This window comes from Cyclopterus lumpus, chromosome 15 (genome assembly GCF_009769545.1).
Source record: "Cyclopterus lumpus isolate fCycLum1 chromosome 15, fCycLum1.pri, whole genome shotgun sequence".
In the NCBI taxonomy this organism is placed as follows: Eukaryota; Metazoa; Chordata; class Actinopteri; order Perciformes; family Cyclopteridae; genus Cyclopterus; species Cyclopterus lumpus.
In genome coordinates this window covers 17,673,674-17,700,343 of record NC_046980.1, presented here as the reverse complement: position 1 = coordinate 17,700,343, position 26,670 = coordinate 17,673,674, and the positions used below count along the sequence as shown (strand labels likewise).

Here is a 26,670-nt window from a genome sequence, read left to right as displayed (position 1 = left end):
GTTAAGAGGCACCAAACAGGCAGAGCGCATGGTGATAATTCTCTATAGGTTTGTCACTACCTTTCACAATATAAATAATATTTCTATCCAGTGTTCATACAACAATATTTATTAAAGCAGCTTTAAAGTACCAATTCGACATTGCTGTGATGCCAACCATCTCTCTTTGTGCCTGTTTGTATTGCCGACTTACAGTTTTTACCATTTCATAACGTGTTGTTGTCAGCAGGGGCAGCCCAACATGGAAAAGTTAACACTGCTAACGTCATAACAAGTTGACAAAACTCCAAGACAGATGTTTGAATCCTGTGCACAGAGGATCTACAAAAAAAGAAGCTATGAGCACTGTGTGCTCATAGTCTCCAGCTTAACCCCGCCTCTTCCACTGGATAGTTTTTGCCTTAGCAGTGGCTGCACAAAGGGAGGGAGGGAGACTGTGGGAACTCTTCGGTGTTTCATAAAAAAATAAGGAAGACAACATCAAAAGGGATGTTGAATTTGCTCCGATTGAACCATTTATGGGACTTGTTCAGCACAGAGCAACTCTGCTGCTCACATTCCTCATTCTGGGCTGGATGTGTTGGCTGTGCTGACAGAGTGACCTGTCCTGCCTCATCACCATGGGATAAAGAGACTGATATGAGCCTGAATGCACATACACACACACACACACACACACCAGCAGATCATCCCAAAGCCAGGCGTAGAGGAAAGGGGACTGCTTTCTCCACCCGACATCCCTCCCACCCCCCACACCTCAATTAAGCAGAGCCGAGCTGCGTTGGCAATAATAAAGGCTGCAGATGATTCTCTGGAGGGAAGTGAAGAAGGACATCTTGAATCCCCCGAGGACAGATTTCCCTGGAACACGTGCCCCAGCCTCACTGGTAAATAACAAAAAGGGGTTATGGACGGAGAGTCCGTGATTTGCTGCGACAGCTTCAGACTTTGTTGCCTTTTCGCGTGAACCCAGAGGAACAGCAAAGCCGAATAGTAGCAGTTTGCGATTGCACTGCGAAAAGGAGAATTAAATTAAACAACAGATGAGAGAGACGAAAAGCTCTAATAAAATATTCAGTCGCTCACAGCCTTTGTTACTGTACGAGTCCCAGACAGAAGAGTTAGTACAGACAACCCCAAAGTAGTGTGTGTGTGTGTGTGTGTGTGTGTGTGTGTGTGTGTGTGTGTGTGTGTGTGTGTGTGTGTGTGTGTGACAAAGAAAGACAGAGGGACAGATGAAGAGAATGGCTCCACTCTTGGCATCCATGTCAATACTTTTGGCCCAAGATGTACAAAGACAACAAAACACACACGCACGCACACCAACACACTTTTTACTCAGTTTCCAATCCCACCAGTTTGGGATGGAATATTCCAAGGGGGTCTGACCCATAATGAATATAAAAGAGAACAGAATATGCCCACCATGAAATCCCAAAGGGCGATCAGATGGGGGAGAGCATTCGGAGCTCTTCATCACCCAGACATAACAAGGAGCTCTTAACCCTCCCCTTCATGAATATGTATGACTGTATTCACTGCCTCCCACCCCTCTGCCCCACCACCAGCATCCCAGACAAAGCACTTCAAACGTGGGCACAAATTTGAGGGGGGAGACGGGGGGACGGGGGGACCCTATCGTCCTCCACCAGGCCCCCTAACCTTATATAACTAATCCTCGGGGACCTGGGAGTGGAATTAATGATCTGTTCTGAATGGTTGAGCGGCACAGTGTGGAGCGTTTGTAGTTGGGCAGGTACATAATAATAACACCACGCTGATAAACAGAGAGAGGGACTCCCATGGCCACTTATCTGAGAGGAAACAATGGCGGCTTCATGAACTGCGGGAGCTGTTGTGATGTGTAGAAGTGCAGCGGATGAATGCGTCTTTGGCTCTTTGCCTCTGAGCGATGGCCCATTACGACCCCAAACTCCTTACTGCCTTATTTCCTGTGATAATCGGACCGATTGAAGCCAGACAGGGAGGATGTTTGTTGACTGGCACAATGTATGGCTGCAGTCTGTGTTTCTTTCATGTGACTTTCACATCGCTCTTGTTGTTACAGCCCGTATTTTTATTGACTGTCTCGCCCCGGCCAACCACTTATCTCGTCTGTATATTCTGGACCAGTTGTACAAACAGAGTGTGTCTATGAAAGGGTTTAGCTCCTCTTTCAGGGGGCAGACACTGGGAAGCTTCGAAGATGAGGCACCACTGCAGTTGTCTGCAGCACTCTGCGAAATCCCGAGGAGCGGCTACACAGACACATGATATCAGACTTGACTTGATGGGAGTTGGTGACGTACACGTGATGACGCTTGTCTAACTTCACAGAGCTGGGGCCTCTTACGCAGAGCAGAGAGAAAGAGCTTACATTAATCAAGTTGTCGTACAAATGTGCACAGATCTCAGAAGCGCGTGTAGATTTAAGATCAGACTGTCTCGGTACACACAGCCCCGATTAATAACAAACTATTTCAATGGTATTCTTGGCTTTGAAAATAGGACAACCACCTGCAAGAGGACAAAAAACGCTAACGCTGCAATCCTTTTATTGTGATTCAGCATTCTGAGTATACGGTATAATCCGGTATTTGGACAGCTGTGCATCCTGTTGTTAAATAGCCCACCTGGCCTCAGACAGGTAGCATGATGAGATCCCTGGAGGATACAAGAAGTTGCCATTGCTTTCTGTTTAGAGGAATGAAAAGCTAGAGGCCTCTGAATGTGGACGGCACACCCAGACGAGCCTCCCGCCACAAACCGATCCCAAGAGTCGGCAGGCGAGGCAGCGGGTTAACTCTATGGGGATTGTGGGAGATGAACATGTGGCAGCCAGAGGTTACGGGTGTTCTGCCAGCACGGGGGGACGAGATGATGGCAAAGGCCTTTTTCTCTGTGGCCAGTCAAATGCACATCAAGGAAACAAGCAGAGCCGGACGCCGCCTCCAGCCACCGCTGTCAAGATACATAAACAAACCTACACACTCATCAGTCAAGACACAATCTGTAAATCTGTTTTTTTGGTCAAATATTTTCAGACAAATCCTAAATATATCACATGCCCACACATAGAACACTGTTTGTTTCCTGAAGCTGTTGGATCAGACCACTGAAACACAGGAGTAATACATCAAGCTGGTTAAATTGAGACACTATTAAGAGAGCAGAATGGTGACGCAGAGTGACTTATTACTGTAATTCATTATTTTGACATTCAGATCCAGTCCGGCTGACATTAATTTGGGCAAAATATATAAAACACTATGCTTTCCACAATATTGTATTCCGTATATGCCAGTTACATAAATACACGATTTGTGGTCAAAAGGAAAGGAAAAAAATTGTTGCAATTAACGCTCTTTTTAATTCAAACCAGACATTTTTATTATAGAAAATTGTGCCTATGTAGCTGCTTGCTGTGAGTCATACTGACATACTATGCTCAACCTCACGACCGCATGCTCCGGCAAATTGCAGGGAATGTTAATATCTGTGGAGCGTGCTCCCTGACTTCACCTAATTCCTCCCACGCAGCTGGGCGACCACAGTTGAAGGTGGGTGGAAACAATCATCTTTTTCTTTTTAACAGGACGCTATGAATGAGGACACAGCTGTCAACAATGGAGTATACCTTTTAGATGGTCACCATGGCAACGGCTGCAGACAGAGCGACAGAAAGTGCAGGTCCATAGCTGTGTGCAGTGTGGATCCCTACACTACTGCTTCACTTATTCCCTCTACATGTTAGCTTTATAGATCCAGTCTGCGCGAGGATGCCGTTTTTGACCTGCACATTATCATCTTGAACCTTCTGGTGTCCGGCTCCCATACAGCGAGCCAGATGCTTTGTTCCAACATAGATTTACATAAAGACTGACGCTGCCAAATTAAGCCGACTCCAACCCAAGCATCAGCTGCTCGGCAGTGTTGAGAAGGGCGTAGCACGTTCAAGTCTTTAAAGTTGAGAGAGAATATGTTCATATATCATTAGTCTTGCTTCTGGCAAGCAACACACGCCCACATAAAGACAAAACATGTCCATGTTACTGTGACTGTACGCACACATCTAAAAAAATACTCAAATCGGAGACGAAGACTTCATTCAAACTAAATCGAATTCAAACAGCCTGACACGCCAGTTCAAATCCAACTGGAAAAGCTGCAGACAATCTACAGCACAACAAGCAAAACAAATCACAGGAGGACACACTCATGACACCACACTCTGGAATACCTTTTTCTTTGACCATGACCATTGGAATTGAGGTAAATCTGCACCAGAAAAGACTTGGGGTATCGATCACCAGTAACACATGAGCTGCTAGTTCCTTTTTTAGTCAAGACTGAAGAGCAAAACAAAAATGAGCCGAGACACCAAAGAGAGAGAGAGAGAGAGAGAGAGAGAGAGAGAGAGAGAGAGAGAGAGAGAGGGGTGTAGGCGCTGCTAAGCTCTCCTCCCGAAAACGCTGCTATAGCGTGGGGTTTGCCTCCTGACTGCCTGTTTCCCTCCCTCCCATCCCTCTCCTCCTCCTCCTCCTCCTCTGCTGACTCCCCCTCCTCCCCCTTCCTCCTCTGCTCCCTCTCCCAGCCCCTCTGTTGTGTCAGCCGCCTCCTCATTGCAGCAACCAGGTTGCTGCTGCTGCTTCTGTGTGATCAAAAACAAGAACCTCAAAATCCCCCAAACAGACTCCCTCAAGCACATACACTTCTGATATTATATATATATATATATATATATATATATATATATATATATATATATATATATATATATATATATATATGACGTAAAATGTATTTAAAATAATGCAACGGAGTGAAAGACTGACTTTTTCTGGAAATGTTGATCTTCGTGAGAGAGACAAAAAAGAGGGGGGGGGGGTGGATCGTTGTACTAATATCTTGAGTGGATCCTCTGAAATCCAATTACAAAGAGCACGAGAGAGCAGGTTCCTGGCTGAGCCTGGCAACTTCAGAAAGTTAGCTCATAAATGGCGTACTCTTTGTACGTATGACTGTTTATGATGGTGCGTAGACTATATTGCACGGTTTGTGTATACTATGAAGTAATAGACAACACATTCTTCACTATAATGGCTTATATGCTAAACCTCATCCATCTCAACCATCCCTACAAATACTTACGTACGGAAATATTTATGAAAACTATTTCCCTTAAGTCAGTGGAACACTCCTATTGTGAATAGTTATATCCACAATTTAACAGGTGAATAAAGATTTCATATGGGCCTCCTGGGAAGCAAATAGCATCCGCTGTGACCCCACAGCTACATAGCAGGGCACCAATCCAATGTCCTGCACACACTTCAGTGTGTAAGCTATTGTAACTCTGTGTCACACCAGCAGCCACGAGGGACCACATGCTCCTTCTGTCTCGTGCTGGAGCCTCGCTGTACCTTCTCGTATGGCTGAGGGGGAGGAATCGTTTTTGCATCAGCACCACCTCTGTAACTGCTGATGCAGGCAGACCATTATGCATTCAAAAGGCATTCATCCACTGCAGTGTCAACTGTGCCACCTGCTGGATACCCAACACCGTGCATCAGTTTCCACAGGGGCGTTTTCTTCTCACCGGGATGTGGAGACAGACACGCCAGTGAGGTAAACGGTAAAAATAGTTAGCAGATATTTTTCCGTCACTCCACCCATTTTTTCCACTTTTTTTTATTATGAAGGGAGAGAAATATGTAATGTATTTGAGTGGCTTTTCAAAAAAGCACTTTTTTCAAAATGTTGGCTAGTCAAAAAAAGAAAGGTTAACAGTGTGGCAATTAACTGCTGAATGCAATGCAAAGAGAGTCCAGTTACTGAGTCCTCTTATAATACAGTATCGACCTGTTATCAGGTTGCCTCTGTCAATGATCTCTGATGGAGCTGCTGGACATCCATGCTGCATAAGGCTTCCCAAGAGCAATTCCCGGGTAGCAAAGCCTATTATCAATGGATGGAAGGTTTCTACTGTTTTTGGCTCACCTATGGATGATCCATGTCTCACTGTCCATTAATAACCTTGCACAGCCCTCATACCAGTGCACTGATATCATTTAGCATTTAATAGACCCTAATAAAGGCCATTTGATTTACAGTTATAGAGTATTGCCTGTGAGTGGTGAAGCCAGACTGAGGTCACATTTACAGTAAACAACAGTGGTTTGTGTGGATATACTGCACAGTCATCCCTGGGATTAAAAATAAGGATTAGCGGAACTACACACACACACACACACACACACACACACACACACACACACACACACACACACACACTCGTGTGTAAATACTCTCAGCTACACACTGTGCACGAGGAGATGATTTGCCAATTTGTACAAATCCACCAGACATGACGTGCGTGACATCTAGAAAATGACCAGGATGAACCCCTCAACTCTTCTTGTGGATTGACAGACCTGCCTTTCTATTCTATGGATAATGAAAAACACTTCACCAGGTTTTTTCTATTTTAAATCGGCTTCGGAAAACAAATAAAACTGCGAGAACCTTCTTCAAAGTCTATTTTCACCCATGCTACATTAACATTCCTGTGTTGCAGCTACTCTGAATACACCGAAATATGTTTTCACTGCAACATTCATTCCACATTCTTTCCTTCTGCCTTCACAGGTAGCATGGGGTTATTTTTTTATGTTTGAGGAATTATCAAACATGGTGACCTCTCGAGGAGCCAAATAAGTGCCACTCATATTCAAAAGCACTTAACTGGTGAAATAACACAGCCTTGTTTACGGGGTGGAAACAATGAACACTTCAGCTTTGTTGGGCTGGCACTTCAACACTAGAGAGGTTAAGAAAAGATTATTTTAAATGAGGACTATTGTTTCTTTGTTGTTGTTTTTTTACAGCTATCGGGTCTCAGGAAAGTCATGGAGACTTTTTCCTGTCAAAAAACATTTAAAGCAGCAGGGAAATTACCCAGTCTTGGCCTCCAGAGAATATAAGCAGCTATATTGGTTGTCACGGTCACTTTGATTGATTTTAGATGTCACCGGAGGAATGAAATGGCTAACATAAGCCTTGACCTCTGTGACCTTTGCTCCAGGGTCAGTTTGCAGACACAAAGCTTCCTTGAACCTGAGCCGTAAGCCAAAATCAAACTTCCACTCCAAAACCAAAAGAATTGCTGCCGTCTGTGGGATTTGCAAACCAGTTCCAAGCAATGATGATTTTACTACTGTGGCTGGCATGCAGTCAGAGAATACATAAGGTCTGAAAATCTCCATTTGTCCTCATGCCCATGTTGTAATCCTGATGTAAGCCACCATGTAGCTTCCCCATGTACTGTTGCTTGGCAAAAAGCAGCAGGTCCGCCCTTGCATATGGGTTTGCATTATATTATATAACTATGGAGAGGGCGGTGATTAATTTCCTGATTTAAATTTGTTTCAACATTTGCAGCAACACTGTTTTGGCATCGGGGAGTTGTGGTTGCATAACTTGTGGACAGGGGCACTCACACACGTGCATTGGTCAGATGTGGAAAGCCTCAAAAGGTGTAAACACTCACTGTTATCCAATTACAATGAAGTAATTCTGAGTAACGACTAATCAATTCACTTTCAGACACCTACTCGCCAACAGAATGCAAAGCGGGGGGGGGGGCGGCGGGCAAACGAGCGAGACAGGACCAAAACAACAGCCCCTAGTGGTATTAACAAACTGTTGAAAAGTGGAAAGCAGAACAGAGGAAAAGTCTAAAAGTAGAACAAAATGCGTCCTGTAAATCCATACAAAAACTTTTATTTTGCATTTTAATGGTCATTTTTTTAAACTTCTCATTGATTAAACAATCATCATTAAAGCTGACTGGTGTTGCAAGTCATCCCCAGCTGGGATGGTGAAAGCATTCTTCAAATAGATGCATCTTTGCTCCTGTCCTACCTGTAGCGACCTCGTTCAGCCTCTCACTCAGATAATATTCATTTGGGTTGAGGAAGGGCAGCTGCTCCATGTATTGTTTAGGGATGAGATACAGGACCTCAGCTACGTGCCCGTCCTCGATGATGGACATGCGCTTGACCGAGCTCTTACGCTTCACCCGGACGCGGTCGACATCGTGGCTGCGGCTGGAGCTGCACAGCTTGCCCAGGCTGTTGAGATTGGGCAGAGTGGGCATGGCGCCCTGCTCCCCTTTGGCTGTACCACACAGTAGGGTGAAGCACTATGGTAGACGGCGGCCAGAGTCAGACCCGCTCTAAAATCCAGTCGTCATGTGACATTAAGAACACGGGGTGTTCATAGGAGGCACAAAAGGGAAACAAAAGGACCCAGAGATTGGTGGGCGACTTCACAGCAGCGCATCATAAACATCACAGCGGTGGAAACTCCTCCTGTTACGATCCCGCCACCTGTCACTTCAGAGTTGCACTGATGTGAGGTCTGGAACGCCGGCGTCCACCTTGAGGTGGGGACGCCGAAGAGCAGGCAGCATCTAGACAAAACCCTCTGCTGTAGGTAGAGCAGAGTGAGGAACCGGGAAAGAAGCTTACACTATGAGTGTCTTCAGCCCAACCAGCCTCGTGCCTTAAGCAGCTTAGGGCTGACGTTGAGCCTATGATTATCTTCGGGGTGGGGTTAGGTAGCTCCACATGAGGTCGACCCTGCGTGTGGTGGGAGTCTCTGTGACTGATGTGACTCATGTGCATCCCAATCACTGCTCTGCTTGGTCGCATCCGTCCAATGACGAGCTGAGATTCTGGCAGACCTTCAAAAAAAAGCTACAAATGTTGTTGTTCCCCCACCCGCCCTGTGTGCTACATTTTAAACCAGAATAAGTCATCAGACAAGAAGAACATTTTAGACACTTCTATATTCTGGTAGGCTTACAAAGAGGCTTTTTGTGTTTATGTGCTTCGCTTTAACCTAAAAGGATGCATACGAGTGTGCAGCATCACAATGATCTCAGACATGTTTTCAGAGTGGATTGGCTTGGACGTCTCGTCTGCCAGTCCTTTACAAGGTCAACAACCAGCAAGGTCATTCCACCCGTCAACAATGCACAAACCCATTGTTAATCATCAGCAGCATCCTTCACAATAAAAGATACTGTTAGTACCATCAGTGCTGAAGTGGAAATGCCAGCAGTGGCTCACCATTATCCTCTGAAATCATCGGGTGACGGATTTTGGAAGATGTTACTTAGTAAGAAAGCATGTTCTGAGTTTTTAATCTTCGAACCATCTAATGTTGGAACGAATTTGTTTCTGCAAAGACTTCCAGAGTCTTTTCTTGCCAAATCCGTATAACCAAGACTTCAAAGCTACTGTGTCTTACAAGCACTCTTTCATAAGTCAGAGATGCAGTCACCTTTCTTGGAAATGGGAGTTCAGCTCAGCATGAGGTTAACCTTGATTTATAGACATGTTCTGGTGGGAGGCGAAAAAGATAGATGAAGCAGAGGGAGAATCTAAGCCAACTAAATAAGCCCACACCAGTGCTCTGCATTTGTTTTTAAAACAACTGAAAACAGTGCGGATAGGACACAACTGTCTCTTCCATACAGACACAGATAAATAACTAAAAGCACAAAAACAGAAGAAACCTTCCAAGACATTTAATATTCATCAAACAAATAAGGCTAATTACAGCCGTCTACTTTCTCCCGGGAAATGAAATAAATCATTGCGCTACTTAAGCATGACGAAAAGCAGATAATGACAAAGCACAAAATATCTGTATGGTCTAGAGGCGTCGCGCTTGGCCTGCTCTTCAAATGTAATGATTTCCCTCTTCGTCTGAGAGGGTGCACGGAAACGGCATCGCTGGAACTTGGCGGGCCAAATTTACTTCTATTTACATCTACGCAGTATTTCACCAATTCAACTCCCATGCAGAAAGCCGGAGTTAAGATGAAAGTGTCAGTGAGGTATGAGCAAATAGCACTCTTACCCACACAGGCAGACACATGGACCTCAGGGTAGCTAAGGAGGACGTGCTATTCTGCTGCAGTGAGGCGCTGCCCTCCAACTGCCCCCCCCTCCCCTCATACACCCAGTGTGGTAGCTTTGACACAACTGCCCACACACTCTCAGATCAACACATATACACTCAGAAAACACGCAGAGGAAATCAGCATCAAAAGACACCCCAAACATGTTCATAGCCTCGGCCGTTTCTGCTCCACACAAGAAGAAGAAGAAGAAGAAGAAACAACCCCCTCTCCTCCTGTTCCTCCTCGTCATCTGTTTCCCCCGCTGTCTTACCATCCAGTCCGAAGCAAGAGGTGATTCTTTGGGCGTAGTTGCAGAGCCCATCGTAGCCGGGCTCCTGCCCCACTGTATCCCTCTCCCCCATCTCTACACACTCCCACACACACACTGCCTCGTCCGGCAGCACTTTCACTCCTTCGCCTGCTCATCAATTATTCAGGCTTTTGCCAGGACACATGCATGCGCGCGCGCACACCAACCCTCATCGTCGCACATACAGTAAACACACGCACACACACACACACACACACACATACACACATATACACAGAGAGAGAGAGAGAGAGAGAGAGAGAGAGAGAGAGAGAGAGAGAGAGAGAAAAGTGCTGATGCAGAGGGTTGTGCTGTTGGAGCATGAGCAGCCCTCTCCACTGGTGGGATAAGGATGAGGCATTAAGTTACTGCAAGATGTGAGCCATGCCTCCTTTCCCCCCCCCCCCCACCATTGATCATCCGGATAACACCGCAGTGTAACAGGTACACAGTGCCGGATGTGCTAACCTTGCTCGGGGAATGGGCGGGGTGGAGAATGAGGTCAGAGCAGGGCAAAACTGGAGCTGTACTCGGGAGGACTTTCCTTGCTGCTCGTCACTTAAAGCTATCCTGACGTCCAAATGCATTTTAATATGCATTGTATTCGATGGACTGGCGGCCTGTCCAGGGTGTCCCCTGCCTTCGCCCTATGTCAGCTGGGATAGGCTCCAGCGCCCCCGCGACCCTAATGAGGATAAGCGGTATTGAAAATGGATGGATGGATGTATTCATGCTTCAACTTATAATAATAATAATAATAAGTATTGATTTGCATAGTTTTTCTGTATATTAATTGTGATCACAGGTCTAATTATGAACGTTTTGGCGCATTGGGGTAATTCATGTTGAAGATTTCAATCCAACACGCTGCAATGCCTTGCCCTCGATGGACTGGCGGCCTGTCCAGGGTGTCCCCTGCCTTCGCCCTATGTCAGCTGGGATAGGCTCCAGCGCCCCCGCGACCCTAATGAGGATAAGCGGTATTGAAGATGGATGGATGGATGGACGCTGCAATGCCATCAAAAACGTCTATGAAATAAGCTGTAAAATGTGACATGCCAATTATTTTAGGAACAAACAGTCTGGATGAACAGCATTGGGCCACATGTGTGAGAACTCTGCCGTCCAGCGTGTTGTTTTAGGATTCTGCGGTGGAGCAGAGATAAGTGGCTCCCGTGGAGCAAGAGGAACAATACATTCACCCACGTATGAATGGGCAACGCAAACAGCAGCAAACCAATGATAGCAGAACAGCAAACTATAACAATAAATGTCAAATTATGCTGAATGACTGTGGTATGTTGTAAGTTGATTTCCCGAACCAAGAGGGGGAAGATGGAGGAATCTGATGAATGCCATTTACCCAGGTGACCTTGAACAAAGCCCTTAACTCTCAGTTGCTCCTCTGCTCACTGGCCATGAATGACAGACTGCAGCAGCTTACTGGTTGGAAGAAAGGTAAAGGCATGCTGCTTGGAATAATATACATTATCAGCTCTGTCAACATCCCCAGGATAAAAGTTGTATTATAGAAAAGAAAAAGAAAAAGGTTTTACTTTAAAAAGAAATCATGTAAAGAGATTCTAGACAAGAGAAAAAAACAGCACAGGAAGTATGATGACACTACACTGAAAGGTCCAGATAGAGCAGCATGGCCTCAGGGGTGTATTAGAAGGTAGGGTAACTAATGGAAGAGCATCACTACCAAGGTAAAAGCTGATGGCCCTGTGCTGATAAGGGGGGTGGGGAGTTGGCGACTGCAAGACTGAGAGCACAGTAATGGCTAATGCTTGGACAACTGAGGGAGGGGCCGTCATCATAAATGCTTACTACAAGGGAAAAGGGGAGTCATTTGAGGCCTTTTTTAAACTCCCTGCTGTCTGTGGGGTGGAAAATGTTTCGATCGGCTGACGTGTTTTAGATCTTGCCTTTCAGATTTATCAATGCTACAATATCTGAAATAATACAACAACACTGATACTTCAGACATTAATGAGGATCAGGCCAGGGTTAATTATTTACAGTAATCCACATTAAGCCTATAACTAATTGTTACTTTTTTAATAGTCATTCATCGATAGAGCCCAATGGGATGTCTTCTAATTGTTTGTTTTGGCCAACCAACCAAAGATATTAGGTTTACGATCACATTTGACAAAGGAAAGCAGCAATGCTCACTGTTGGGAAGCTGGAAATGGAAAATATGTGGCATGTTTCTAAAAAATAATCGAGGAAATTATAAAATGTTCTTATGAAACATGCAAAACCATTCAAAATAGACTCTGACATGCCAAAACATGTTTGAGCATGCTTTCAGATTTTCTTCCAAGCATATAGGAAGAACATATATTTCCACAAAACATATCTACACATAAACACTTTCTGTCCTCCTTAAATATTGTGAATCACGATGTCTAGTGCATGTGAGGTGGGAGTACTACAAGCCAGTGCAACTGAAAAAGGCATTGACTCAGCCTGGCTCGTGAAAAAAATCTATTTGATGGGACATATTGTTACAGAGAATGCTGTTTGCATTAATGTGCCTGTGATAATAAATTATTAACCTCACATCCTTGTGTAGCCAACACAGAGGTAATTGCCAGAACTGTAGGGTGCAGGTACCTCTTATGAATAATGATTGGCTCAAGCCTGCTAATCAGATCTATGTACCACACGGGGGCCGTCAAGCAGTGGGTTCTGAGCTCCATCGATCTCCAACCGGCAGCCATGGAGGACACATAGGCCACATCAGTGATGGGGGGGGGGGTTCATAACCTCCATGCTACATGGGCTCAACCATACAGAGTCTGAAGGTGGGTGTTACACAGCTTGAGCTTCTTTATAAATATTTCACGATACATAACAGGCTCAGACCCATAACACAAAATTTAATTCAATGTTTTTTTCACCCAGCTCTCAATCTGAAAGTCAGACCACCTGAATACGAAATAGCAGCAACAGCTGGAGGCTCTGTATCGCTTCTGCAAGAGAACAAAGTCACCTGATGCAAGCCCTCAAAAGGCCCACCTGATGGGTCCACAAACACACTCTGTCTATGCTGTATGGGGCTATAAACTGATTTATGCTCAACAAGAAATGAAAACGTCTCGACTCAGACAAGTTGAGATGGTTGCACCAAATGACAGTTTGATAGTCATTTGTGTTCCTTTTTTTTCATAAATGATGTATTTTCTTGCCACCTCGCCAGCTAAATGCATGACGGGTACAATAACCCAGAGTGTTCACCACTCCAATGTATTATAACCAACCAATTAAGAATATGTTACAAGTCCTCCATCAACCAACAGTTTCATGAGGCAACAATTAGGGTGTGTGCATCCTCTAATGTGCATCCGCCCTGATTAAGGATAATGTCAAATGGTAAAAGAAGCAGCAATCAGATAAGGTTCCTTATCACAGCTGGGATTTTTTATATTTTTTTAAAGGTGTGATCTATTTATAGGTTACAATAGAGTGTTCATTTGAACAGAATAAGTTGTGGGATGTCTGTCTGGAAAGGGCTGCTGCAGCAGTGGAAGCTGTAGTTTCAGCTCTACCCTCCCCGTAACCTACTTACAATAACAGTGTCATTATCGCAGCCCGATCCTCCTAAAGGCGACGCAAACGGGCTCTCTTCTACATTGCATCTTGAAGCGAGACCCCCACGCCCCCAAAAAGAATATTAAGAGACTTTTTCCCCCTGTATATATTGTTATGAAGGCTTCTGCGGCAAAAGATACTCACCTCTAGCAGACATGCCCGGTAGGTAGAGACTCTCTTTCTTTGCCGAGATAGCCTGGAGGAGATGCCCCGGTGCAGTTTTAGAGGAGGAGGAGAAAAGACCGGTTGGCAGCCTGATATTATTATTACTTTTAAGTTATTTAATGGGATTAAACGCGGGGAAGCATACAGCCTGCGTTTTGTATAGACTAGACCCGGCGGCGCGATGGAAGAAAGCACTTTCCAGCGACAGGGCGTGTCCTGGAACAGACAGCATCCTTTTTATTTTTCAACAAGTTTATGTCCATATTTGAACGTAATATCGCAGAATTACGGAGTTATGAATTAAATAATGCCAGAAATGTCCTCGCCTGCAGCCGCTGTCGGGTCGCTTTAACGTTAAACCGGCTAGCCTACTTCGTCTGGAATGACTGTGCTGTTCTGGACGTGGTAGTTGGGCTAAATCACAAAGTTGACAGGAGCTACGGTGAAAATAATGTTATTTTGCATTGTTTTCTTCTCCATAAATCCGGCTACTTTAAGGCACATATTTTGTCGCTCCAGCCAATTTGTCACGCGGACTCCTCAACTTGATCCTAAAAGCAGTGTCTCTTGGAATAACCTCAGCTCTGTGTAGGACAAAACACTGCAAGGAAAAGAAAGAGCCCACATCCGTGCATTATGTGGGAGCATAAGCGTTGATTTTACAGCTCACCGGATCGTTTCCATATGACATGTATTGCTTGGTATCGGAACCCCCATACATCTTTTATATTTGTCATGGGCGTTGGTTCCAAGCTGAAAATATAGCTCACATCCCTAATTGGATGCATTGGTCGCTGTCTTCATTTGTATGCATTGATTGTTGTCAGTAATTACACGCCTGTGCTGTGTGTGCCTGCGCCCACTGGTGGAGTAAAACAGTAACGTTTGGCGAAGGAAGTGCCACCGTGTCCATAGTAGACTCAACCGCGGTACTGGAGCCTGTAGACGTCTTGTTTACGGTGGTTGAGGCCAGGCCTGTGAATACCTGTGGACGCCAGCGTGTTACGGTTTTATTGCTCACCTTCATTTTCTCGTTACAAGGGTCATTATATGAAACCTCCAATCTGGATCGAGGCGGAAACAACAGGAAGAAGATAGAGGAATTCTCTCGTTCTTCTCGGGAGAAAATAGTCCAGTCGAAGAACAAAATGTTCTCGAAATTTACGTCCATTCTTCAGCATGCTGTGGAAGCGGTGAGTTTTTTTTAACCAACAGCACATATTTATCCAATGGTCTGCTTTTGGGTATCGTGTATTTAGTTTGAAAGGGGCCTCTGGACGTCACACACAACGTCAGCATTAGGGCTAACGCTGCTAGCTAGCGAGCTAACTGGTTAGCAGCAAGCTAATGTTAGCGTTTTGTGTTTGTCCTGGCAACGTGTTTGTACTTGAGGATAACAACACTATATATATATGTGTATATATAGTGTTAATTTCTCTATTCGTTTATATTACTAACACATCCCATTGCCCCGTTTTATTGCAGAGATTCGTCCGCGTTTGACAGTTTGGCCAATATGAGCTTGTTAGCCGCTAATGCTAACTGTTAACTATTCACGTTTGAGCTATAAAAAAAGCTTTAACAGTTAGCAAGTGAGTTAAATAAAGTCATAGCTCGCCATGCTGTCTCGTTTCAAACAGCGGAGTCATATCACGAGAAGTTGGTGTCGAAACGACACGACAGCTTTGTTTCATGTTGCGCAAACGTCGCACAGCTTTCTGTTTTTTGAAGGCTTAACTCTGTATAATTAGCTAGAAACCATCACGGGTTTTAAACGATAGACGCTTGACAGGTGACCCCAAAGTGAAAACTTTTGACTTCCGGCGTAATATTAACTTGTCTCTTAATTCTGCCATATAGCTTATTGGTGTGTATGGTGATAAGACACATGACACGTTTTAACCTTAATGTCACTCAAAAGTCAATCCCCGTTATCTAGCATTTAGAAAACTTCACAGCCAGCTTGATGTGGCACATTAGAAACCATTAATCGCAGAAATGACATGGTTAATTGTAAGCTAGAAGATACATTTCCAAGACCAACCAGTCTCTGTTTGAAAGTGTCTGAAACATCGACATGTTGCTCTGATGTCTCTCTTGGCCACCAGTGTAAGTATGATATGCTTATGTTTGCATTTTTCTTTTTCAGCTTGCCCCGTCGCTGCCCTTGCAGGAGGACTTTGTCTATCACTGGAAGGCCATTACACATTATTACATTGAGACTTCTGGTAAGAAATAAACGACTAAGTGTTTGCAATAATCTCTGTCAGACTATGAGTGCTTCCTTCATGCATGCCTGTAGGATCTGCTCAAGTATAAATCATACGCTTGGCACCTGTTTATCTACATGATAGTTAAACCCAGTCACGTAAAGAGAACTTCTATGTGAACTACTGCCTTGCTTTTGGGCAAGCAAAGTCTCCTTTTCTTATTCTTCAATACAAAGGGCACTCTTCCCAGTTAGGCCAGTTTGACAAACTTTCCTCTGAACAATTGATGGGGATTATCTCCATTTTGAGTATTATGTAGCATAGCTTTTTTTCAGGGGCATTTAATCACAGATTTTGCTTACTTGTGACTTAAATTAACTTGATCTATTATTTCGAGGTCACAGAAGGTAGTCCACAATTTAAAGTTAATGCAAGGAACTTTCAACTGGTTCTGAAACGGTCTCAATTTAATACTGATTGCTCTATGACCTGCATAATTAAACATGAGCAAGAAGATTGGCTATTTCTAAATAGTTATTTTTAATGCTCGGCATCGGTGCGCCTGCATCTGATTCCACAAGAAATCAGATGCAGTCATGCAAGTCCACCAGAAACTCCTTCATGTCGAGGCTTCCACAACGACCGCGGTGGCACGGACAGACCCAGATCCGGCTTTGCTGTCATCTTCAACAACTGTGCTAATCAAACTGTCAGACCCTGTTGTAGAGAGTTGAGAGGTTTTCTATGGGGACCCTGGTGCTCAGAAACAATACCACTTTTGTCCAGTTCTTTGTAGTAGATTTACGAAAGTTTAATCATTTTGATGAAAGCTGACCATATTTTATGGCATTGAGTGGTTTCAGCATGATCTAAGTGTGTAGCCTACCTTGTTATTGAATGAATTCACCGATATTTCAACCACTCTTTTAACACTGTAGTATTATTTCATCCTAATGACTGACCTGGCCTTGAAATAAGCTTGCTTTGAATAGTCAAGTGACTATTTCAGTGTCTATGCAACATTCATTGACTTGATGAGGTACAATATTGCCCTATGTATTACTACTTGCCACCAGTCATTCTATCACACACGGTGTTATATCCCCAATCTTTTCTGTCTGCTCACTTCATTTACTGGGTCAGTAATTCACTGCTTTTTGCAAAACCAGGGATGGGATTTTATTGTGAAGCCACTGTGGAAAGTTTTCACAATGCCAGCGAGATTACCTTGTTCCGCAACAATGACATTGATTATATTACCCAAAGTACAAAAAGGTTAGTGGATCAGAAAATAACATGCACTGGATTACATTAATTACATTACACATCACACAAGCTAGATATTTTTAACGGTTGTTGTTGTTTTTGTTTTGAGCAGGAAAAAAAGACATGGAAAGGAAAATTGCAGTGTTGAAGTGGTTAGATGAAGAATGCAGAAGCTTTTACACTTTAGACACTTCCATCGTGTAGTGGAGATGTGCATGGCCTTTTCCCGTTGGTCGATATCAAATGGACAGACAGAAGTTCTGACATGTTTCCTTGATTTTTTTTTTCCCCCTATTAGATGACAAAGCTCCAGTCACAGACACCAACATCCCATCCCACCTGGAACAGATGCTGGACATCCTGACCCAGGAGGAAAGGGAAAGGGAGTCTGGAGAGACAGGACCCTGCATGGAGTATCTCCTACACCACAAGATCCTGGAGACTCTCTACACCTTGGGCAAGGCAGATGTAAGGCAGTCATGCTTTGGTAACTACATGAACTATACCTCCAGGAAAACATGCATATCACGATATGGCACCTGTATATGTGATATTGGATGAACTGCAGTGCAGTGAACTCACAAATAGTTGAATGTGAACTAGGGTTGTCCCCGACTAAGATTTACTATAGTCGAATCTGATTGCTCTCTCCTATAGTCGACTTATTGTCAAATCGTGTCTTAATTAATTTGACTTGCTTATTAATAAGCATTATGCATCTATAGAAAAATATGCATCTATAGAAAAATGGTAAAAACACCATTATGGGCCGAGATAGATGTAACTATTGCTTTGCTGTTATTTCTGAATAATTGACAACTGTTTGTTGTCTGTCCATAGTACTGACACGCTGATCAAAAGAGAGAGATGCAAACTGCAAACAGCTGTTATATGCACCGCGAACAGCAGCTTCTAAGTGCCTCCCTCAGCGGATTTTAGGGAATCATTCATAAAATCTACATTTTCATTTGATCGTTCTGATTAATAAATGTAGGCCTAATCTTTGGCCATTTATGAATGAGAAATAATTCAGTTTCATTACCACATTTTCCCATCACTGCAAATCATGGTCCTTGGATCAAATTGTCCAATAGTCGACTATTCAGGGTCACCCCTAATGTGAACATGAGATATTGTAAACCCTTATATGGATCTGCACTGAGCTATTTCCGCGCAGATTGGGGACACGTCTATATTGGTATAGAATCAATTCTAACATTCTGTTTCTCTGATTTGTCAATCAGTGTCCTCCAGGGATGAAGCAGCAGGTGCTCACCTTCTACACAAAGCTGCTCGCACACATTCGTCAACCTCTCCTGCCACACATCAATGTCCATAGACCTGTTCTGGTGGGAAGGAATGCAGTCTGGATTTCAGTCATTTTAGATAGTCCTCCTCAAAATGATCTGCTGACTGAGAAGTTATGTAACTTATTCGTGGCTTTTTTTCCCCTTGTGGCTGTGACATTCTTCTGTCAGAAACTGATCCGTCTGTGTGGAGAGGTGCTGACTGCTCCTACAGAAAATGAAGAGATTCAGTTCCTTTGTATAGTATGTGCCAAATTGAAGCAGGACCCATATCTTGTCAACTTCTTCCTTGAGGTAAGTTTTTATGACACCAGGGGAGAAAAGGTTGTACATGGGTCATAACTATACATCTGTATATATTACTAGAAAAAGTTGAGAGAATATCTTTTATTTCTGATGTTTGCAGAACAAGTCAAAGAGGCCTGAGATAAAGAGTCCTGGAGGGACAGAGGTCGTGAAGGGGAATATGTTGGCTCCAGACACTGGTCAGTCTCTGGCAGAGGTAAAGGCTAACTGCTCACAGGAGCCTCAGGCAGCAGCTGCTGCCTCCTCTTCTAGTCCCACCAGTAACAATAACAGCAACAATTACAATCTTGTCACCTCGCTGCTCAACCTCACAAAGAGCCCTGTAAGTATTTTTTCATGCAAAGGATTTTGGATGATTTTATTTTAAGTTACTGGAGTTGAAAGTCTTTAATCATGAGCTGTCTCCATTTCTTCCCTACTTAGGATGGCAGGATAGTAGTGAAGGCATGTGAGGGCCTGATGCTGCTGGTCAGTTTACCAGAGCCTGCAGCTGCCAAGTGTTTAACTGAAAACACTGATCTCTGTGAGCTCCTGACTGACAGGCTGGTCTCCTTCTATAAAGCCCTGCCACAGTCCATGGACCCCTTGGACATTGAGACAGTGGAGTCGGTCAATTGGGGGTAAGTTTCACTCTACTTTCTATAACCTCATATTTCAGGACTTGCAAACACCACTTGCACACTAATTTAGTTGTCATCTGGCGTTTTTATTTCTTTGGAACTAGCTGGTTGCCCTTAAAGTTGCAATGTGTAGTGTTTATCCAACATGCTCCAAACCAATAGGGGGCATCATTTCACCACTATTACTGCATGTTATGAAATAAAAGCCAACAACTAACTAACAGCAGGGCAAGAACATACAATTATGATTCCCACTGCATGTCTGTGCAAGACCTGCTCTGCATAACTGGTTGAGACCGATGAGCTTGGTTAAGACACTTTTTAAATGGCATTCTCTGTGAAATGATACATTGGTAGATTTATATCAAACCTTTTAATATGTTTTTCCCCTCTCTTTCAGTCTTGATGTTTATAACCTGAAGGAGGATGCTGCTGTCTTTACAGGGAAGAGGGCTCTCATCTCCTTCCTGTCCTGGCTAGATTACTGTGACCAGCTCATCAAAGAGGCTCAGAAGGTCCTTAAACAACGCTGACTCACTACTTTAATGTGTCATGTTGTCGTCAGAATCGAGTGATTAAAAAAACATGACATTGTTTTGGTATCATAGAAGGCTGAAGTACATGTTTTGTCTTCCAGTCAGCAGCTGCAGTGATAGCAAAAGCAGTTAGAGAAAGTTTCTTTGTGTCAGTTATGGAACCTCAGCTCATGCAGACGTAAGTCTAGCTTTGAATCATCAATCATCTTTTATTGAAATTCTCAGTCTTGTCGTTGTGTGTCATGACTGCTCATTAACGCGTGGTGTGTCTGCGGGTTCACATAGGTCCGAGGTGGGCATCCTGACCTCCACAGCCCTGCTGAATAGGATTATCAGGCAGGTGACATCCGAGGCTCTGCTGCAGGAGATGATTTACTTCCTGCTTGGAGAGGAGCGAGAGCCAGAGACTCAGGCTAATATGGCGCAGAATCCACTCAGACACAGACTTATCGAGCACTGCGACCACCTGTCAGATGAGGTACTTATCACATCATTATTCTGCTTGTACCTGGTCCTGCTATTGAATGTACTTTTAACATAGTTTATGTCTGGTTGATCTGACTCATTCAAGTCTTTTTTTATTTCACCCTTTTCGTGTTTGATATTCTAAAGTGCAAATTACTATCTGCCCTTCAATGATTCTGAGTTCCAGACTCCAGTGACTCGGATGATTTCATATGAATTGCACACACTTTCATCACACAAAACAGTGATGAATCATCTTTCTTTGATGTTTGCCACTGCCTACTTCTTTGTCAGTGGGCACATTCTTGGCGTGTTGCTCTTGATTTATAGTGGGAGTTAAGGCTCATGCCTCCTTCTGTGTCCCCAGATCAGCATCATGACACTGAGGCTATTTGAGCAGCTGATCCAGAAGCCCAACCAGCACATCCTCCACAGCTTGCTGCTGCGTAGCCTAGAGGAGAGGAACTACCTGGAGAACAAACCCCAGGATGAGCGGGAGCCTCTGGAGAACGGGCAGCCCCATGATGCCGTGTAAGGACCTGCCTCATAGACCTCCCTGAGCTGCCTTGGAATCCTACTTTGAAAAGCATCTGCACAAACACACACCAGTGGAAATAAAGTGAATGCATCAACTAGCTGTGTTTTTCAGATGTGCCGCCAATTCAACTAAACAGTTTCTTATTGTACAGTGTGTTTGAATTGGTGGGAGTCTTTTTAAGCCATGGTTAGTGGGGCATGAATAACTTATAATAATTGCTAAATATCAGTTCTGGGAGATTTATTGATATCAATATGAATGTTGCTTTAAGAGGCTTATTAGTATACTAGAAAATTAAGTCAGGCTGCATGTTTATACTGGATTTACATGATTTGACGCAGTCGTATTGTTAGAGGGTTACAGTGTGAGAAGAGGTCAATAGCTGAAGAATGTCAGTGACATTTTAAAATCTACAGGCATACAGTAACCATACTTACAGATACAGTAAATGCAATACATGTATTTGTAGACATTCATTCCCTTGCACAGACTGCAAAAGTGCAACGCAAGCCCAAAGAAATGCTGTCATCTCATAAAAGACACACATTTCTCCCTTTTAATTCGCCTTAACCTAAAAATACTGACGAGGAGGACTTTCGTAAAACCAATGGGTCTCTTTCCTCAGAGCAATGTGTTGAGGAATGCAAAATAAAGTGAACATCTTTTGTTACTATCTCAGTAGCACTGCTCCCAATCGGACAATGTTCTTGTGAATATAAATACTTTTTAATGAAGGTGTTTCTTCAACAGAGACCTTGAGGAGGATCCACTGTTTGCTGATGACCTCTCTCCAGACAGCAGGCTGTCTGGTTCTGATTGGCTCAGCTCCTCTCCACCACAGAGCCCTGACCACTCAAAGTGTGACGGGAAGACAGAGGTCCACAAGATTGTCAACAGGTACACAGTCTGCTTCTTAAACAGCACATGGCATGTGTCTTTGGTTTAAAAAAAAGAAAAAGTTAAACTGTTAAATTCTGTTGCCTGCAGTTTCCTGTGTTTGGTGCCCGATGAGGCGAAATCATCGTATCATGTTGAAGGCACAGGCTATGACACCTACCTCAGAGATGCACATAGACAGGTAAGGCTCGTTCTACCGTATGTTTAAGGCTTGAGATAGACAAAGAGCAGGAAGGTGAAAGGTCTGGTCAAATGTTTCCCTCTAGGTCTTTCACCATTCCACTAACTGCTGAGGGAAGTCCATGGAAAGTGATGCTCATTGGTGTGTTGCTAGTGTCAGAGAGACTAAGTAAAGATGAATTGTTCCCCTCAGTTTAGGGACTATTGTGGGGTCTGCCAGCGGTGGGACTGGAGGGGAAATCCAAAGCCTTTTGAGAAGTGTAACTTGGACAGCCCATTCTTCGAGGGCCACTTCCTCAAGGTTCTCTTCGACAGGATGGGTCGCATCCTAGATCAGGTCAGTTTGATCCACCATATAGCTAACGTCTGCAATAACGCTGGCATCATTCAGAAAACACAGCATGCTTTTGCATTGAAATCTGTATGAAATATCTGTGCAAAAAGTTTTTAAAAACTTGTGACTATTGTGTCACTGTTTATTTATTCATTGCCCTTCTTCTACACGCATTACATATTTCGTTCACTTTCATCACCACTTCATATCCTGCGTAGTTTTATATCTGATGCCCCCTCCCCCTTCTGTCGTCCAGCCCTATGAAGTCAACCTGCAGGTGACTGCTGTGCTGTCCAAGCTGTCTTTGTTTCCACACCCCCACTTGCACGAGTACCTGCTGGACCCTTATATCAACCTGGCCCCTGGCTGCAGGTCTCTGTTCTCCGTCATCGTCAGGGTAAGACTCCCGTCTAAATTATAGTCGTTATCTGATCCATCTTTGTGTTTTGAAATAATTGTAAATAGTCATGTTTGAGACATCTGTTGGCCTTTATCTCATGCCAGTGGTATGAATAGTGCAAGTCTTTCTGTGAATCCCACTTACTATATTACATTTCATTTTAGCTGACGCTTTTATCCAAAGCGACTTACAATCATACACCGTAGACACAGCTACGCAATTTAAGTGTCTTGCTCAATGACACATCGACTAAGACTAGCAGAGCCGGGAATCGAACCACTGATCCTCTGATTGAAAGACGGCCCTGCTAACCACTGACCCACAGTCTCCTAAAAAACTCATGAGCATGCTGCTGCTCGACCTGCTTTTAAAAAACTCTGTACCTCTTTTTGTTCTGTGAATCAGTCCAACTATTTTTGTAGAAGATCAATCCCAGTAGCACAATGTAAATAGCAGGGAAGAGGCTGGTGGAAGCAACTTGTTTCCTTGTTGATGGTCTTGTTTGTGTATGGTAATTACAGTGTCTCCAATGAGTGTAGTAATGATGTACAAGTGTCACCTTTACTCAGAGGAGGTGGGCCCAGATGAAATCAGCACTTTGATGTTTTGGTAATTGGTTTGCGTACTTGTGTGTTAGGTGGTGGGGGATCTCATGTTGAGGATTCAGCGCATCTCAGACTTCACACCCAAACTGCTGCTCGTGAGGAAGAGATTATTAGGGCTGGAGCCAGAGGGCATCAAGTACGTACCTCCACACGGTGTTCACGCGCTTATCTTCTGAGTTGACTTTTGGTACGTGCCTCTCACCTTTCCGTCTATTCTTCTTGTAGTGTCGACCACATGACTCTGCTAGAGGGGGTGATCGTGCTGGAGGAGTTCTGCAAAGAGCTGGCAGCCATTGCCTTCGTCAAATACCACGCAGCTGCCTCCTCCTCGCCGTAATCCTCCTGCTGTTCATCCATCTGCCTCGGCCAGGCAGGCAGGCAGACAGGTCAGGATTAAAATGGGCCTTTGGGGTGTGGTGGCGGTGGCACTGGTGTCACAAGGTCGTCAGAAGATTACCACTAACTGCTCATCCCTGCAAGACTGTTAAAGCCCACTTGGACGGGTTCATCACTTCCCCCTCTTCTGGCCTCTCGGGCTCCACTATAAAAAGTCTTCGGTCTTGTTTTTGAGACGGTCAGAGCACAGAGACTGCCCAGCCAGCGGAGGACTGAGAGGACAGAGGTCGAGGTGCAGAGAGGTGGTCACTGGACTTCGTTCAGCCTCTGTATTTTCTCCCACTCCTGCCCCCGTCTTTCTCCGCCAGCCGAAAGACAACTCTGTTGTAATCTCAAGATGTTTGTGTATTTATTTTTGTCCCTTATCACCCATTTGTAAACATCATTGCCTTAGTGTGAAACAGTACCTTTTCAGTTACAGAAGATTGTTTCCTTTTGAAACATTTTTATCTCTACTCCTCACATGTTGTCTGTTTGAAGACAAGAGGACCCGAGGCTATAGAGGAAAAAACAAACAAACATCAAAACCTATATGTACCTGTAGTTGCATACATATCGAAATGTAGTATTTACGATACTGCACTCGTATTTTAAATGCCACGTCCTCTTTATTTATTTGTTTGCTTTCACATTGCCTTTTTAACTGTCATATTGGGATCAAATTAATGATTTACTTAATTTTTTTTCCGCGTCTTTGTCTCAATGCTTGTGCTCTCAAAGCTCACCTGTAATCACATTTTGTCAAAGGAAATGGTGGATTTTGCAAGTTATGTCAAATTGCACGCGGACCTCATTGCATGGCACTTGTTACATTATTCATGTCCATGCTCTTTTGTGGTTGGCTTTTAGGAAATGTCAAGTTGGCATTTTTTGAAGAGACATGTTTTTGATTCCACATTAGTTTTAGCTCTCCAGACCCAGTGTTGCATTTCTCACACAACAGTGACTGCTATTGTTGTTGTTTTTAGAACCTTTGTAATTCTCAGTAATTAATTTATTCTGATGAGATGCAGAGGATCGTGATTTTATTGACCAGTGTCTTAAGTGCATCATTAACGTGGGAGACGCTGCAGCTTACAGCTGGGGTTCCCAATCTTTATTGTCTTTTGACCCCTGAAACAAAGCTAATGTCTAGTTGGTGGTGTCTGTCTGTAAGTTGTGGTTTTTATTTGAATTCACAAGATTAGAAGAAAGTCCATCGAAACTTTATCCAACAGAAACTATCGATATTGTTCATCTCGTCTCAACCCCCTTTCTATGGGTTAAGACGCCCAGTTGGGAAAGCGACGGCTAACAATATCCTAAGAGTTCTGAGTTCCTCTATAAGTTATTATGACTTCCTATAAGGTGTTTAGTTTAAAAGTGTTACCTTTTCATCCTGGTCTTGAATTCACAAGGTGCCGTGTATTGTTGGTCTTTTATTGACTGGATGTATCAGGAGGGCGTCGGTAGCGAAAGGTTTGAATTGGTCTCAAGATGCTTCTTAGTGTACGTTTGGTTGTTGTGTTGTTTCCAGCGTGAAAATTTCCATGATTTATTATTGCGGTGGAAAATGAACAGTCATTCGTTGAAGCCATTCGTCCCTGGTCTTGAGCCTTGTTGTTGTTTTCTCCTTCTCTGGTCTCACCTTAACCCCATCACTCAAGCACCTACGCTACATTATGCAACTGCTTGCATGGAATCAGATTTGCACATTGTCTTTCTTCATCCTTGTTCATAATGTAAATATACACAAAAAGCTTTTTCTTTTTTTCGCATTGTTTTCATAAACCAAAAAAATATCTATGACGTACCAGGAGTAACATTTCTATTTTAATGGGAAACTTTTTTTAAATGATCAAATCATGCACATTTTTGAATCAACTCTTTCCAACTGTTTCCATTTGTATATCGTGTGTACAATAGCAATAGAAATATACTACCTGGTGTAAATGCATGCTTCTACATTATATTTCATTGTTGAAAGAAAGAAAGCAAAGGAAGCCCGACCATCTGTGATGATTTCTTAGCTGTCAGCACTTTGTTGTTTGAAGACTGACGGGGAGATGTGAAGCCTTACTTTCACACTGGATCTCTGAGGACTCCTAGGATCGATGGTGTCAGGGGTTTGTGCGTCACTACCATTTGTCGTGATCTATGCCTCTTGTTACATCCGGTTTGTGAAGATGTACAAGACTCCATATAGTTAAGAATCTGATGCCAACTGATTGATTTTTTTCTTGACAGCTTAGACCAATCACTGTATCATGTTTTTCTTTGTTTAATCGCTGCTTTTTTCTCTTGAAATGGGACACGTCTCCTTATACTACTTCTATCTTACGGCCAGTTTGATTTTGTGATTGCAATGCATAGTTGAAACATTAAGGTAAGGTGCATGCGCACTCCTCCTGCCTTCCCCAATGCCTCGCAGAGTAGTGAAGCAGCCTCTCGTTCTGAGGCGTTGGCATATTTATTCCTAATCAACTGTCTTCATGTCAACTGCAGGTTTGCAACGCATTAGGTTTCATCCAGGACAATATGGTTTCTTTAACATTCTCCGTCCCAATTTAAAAAAAATAAAAA

General features: G+C 43.6%; 2 protein-coding genes across 6 annotated transcripts in view; one reads left to right on the top strand and one right to left on the bottom strand.

Moving 5' to 3' along the window:
- ablim1a (actin binding LIM protein 1a) overlaps positions 1-14,122 on the bottom strand; it is a 35,738-nt gene extending 21,616 nt beyond the window's left edge. The window contains exon 1 of the mRNA XM_034552654.1: positions 14,028-14,122. Coding sequence (XP_034408545.1) covers positions 14,028-14,040 — 13 coding nt within the window. The 5' untranslated portion in view covers positions 14,041-14,122. The remainder of the gene's footprint in view (positions 1-14,027) is intronic.
- An 815-nt stretch (positions 14,123-14,937) lies between these two features.
- Positions 14,938-26,656, top strand: fam160b1 (family with sequence similarity 160 member B1). Of its 5 annotated transcripts, XM_034551301.1 has the most exons (18): positions 15,117-15,241; positions 16,198-16,276; positions 17,428-17,533; positions 17,823-17,992; positions 18,769-18,873; positions 19,003-19,125; positions 19,238-19,459; positions 19,561-19,757; positions 20,158-20,272; positions 20,395-20,471; positions 20,579-20,771; positions 21,126-21,289; positions 22,047-22,193; positions 22,284-22,374; positions 22,567-22,710; positions 22,964-23,104; positions 23,745-23,848; positions 23,938-24,055. In XM_034551301.1, the coding sequence occupies exons 1-18, from the start codon at positions 15,228-15,230 to the stop codon at positions 24,047-24,049; spliced, it is 2,304 nt and encodes a 767-aa protein (XP_034407192.1). In that variant the 5' UTR covers positions 15,117-15,227; the 3' UTR covers positions 24,050-24,055. The 5 variants fall into 5 exon arrangements, with proteins under 5 accessions (XP_034407195.1, XP_034407194.1, XP_034407196.1 ...); XM_034551305.1 differs by lacking the exon at positions 17,428-17,533 and having other exon boundaries at positions 14,965-15,241; positions 17,823-18,011; positions 23,938-26,656; XM_034551302.1 differs by lacking the exon at positions 17,428-17,533 and having other exon boundaries at positions 14,971-15,241; positions 23,938-26,656.
- Positions 26,657-26,670: the final 14 nt, after the last annotated feature.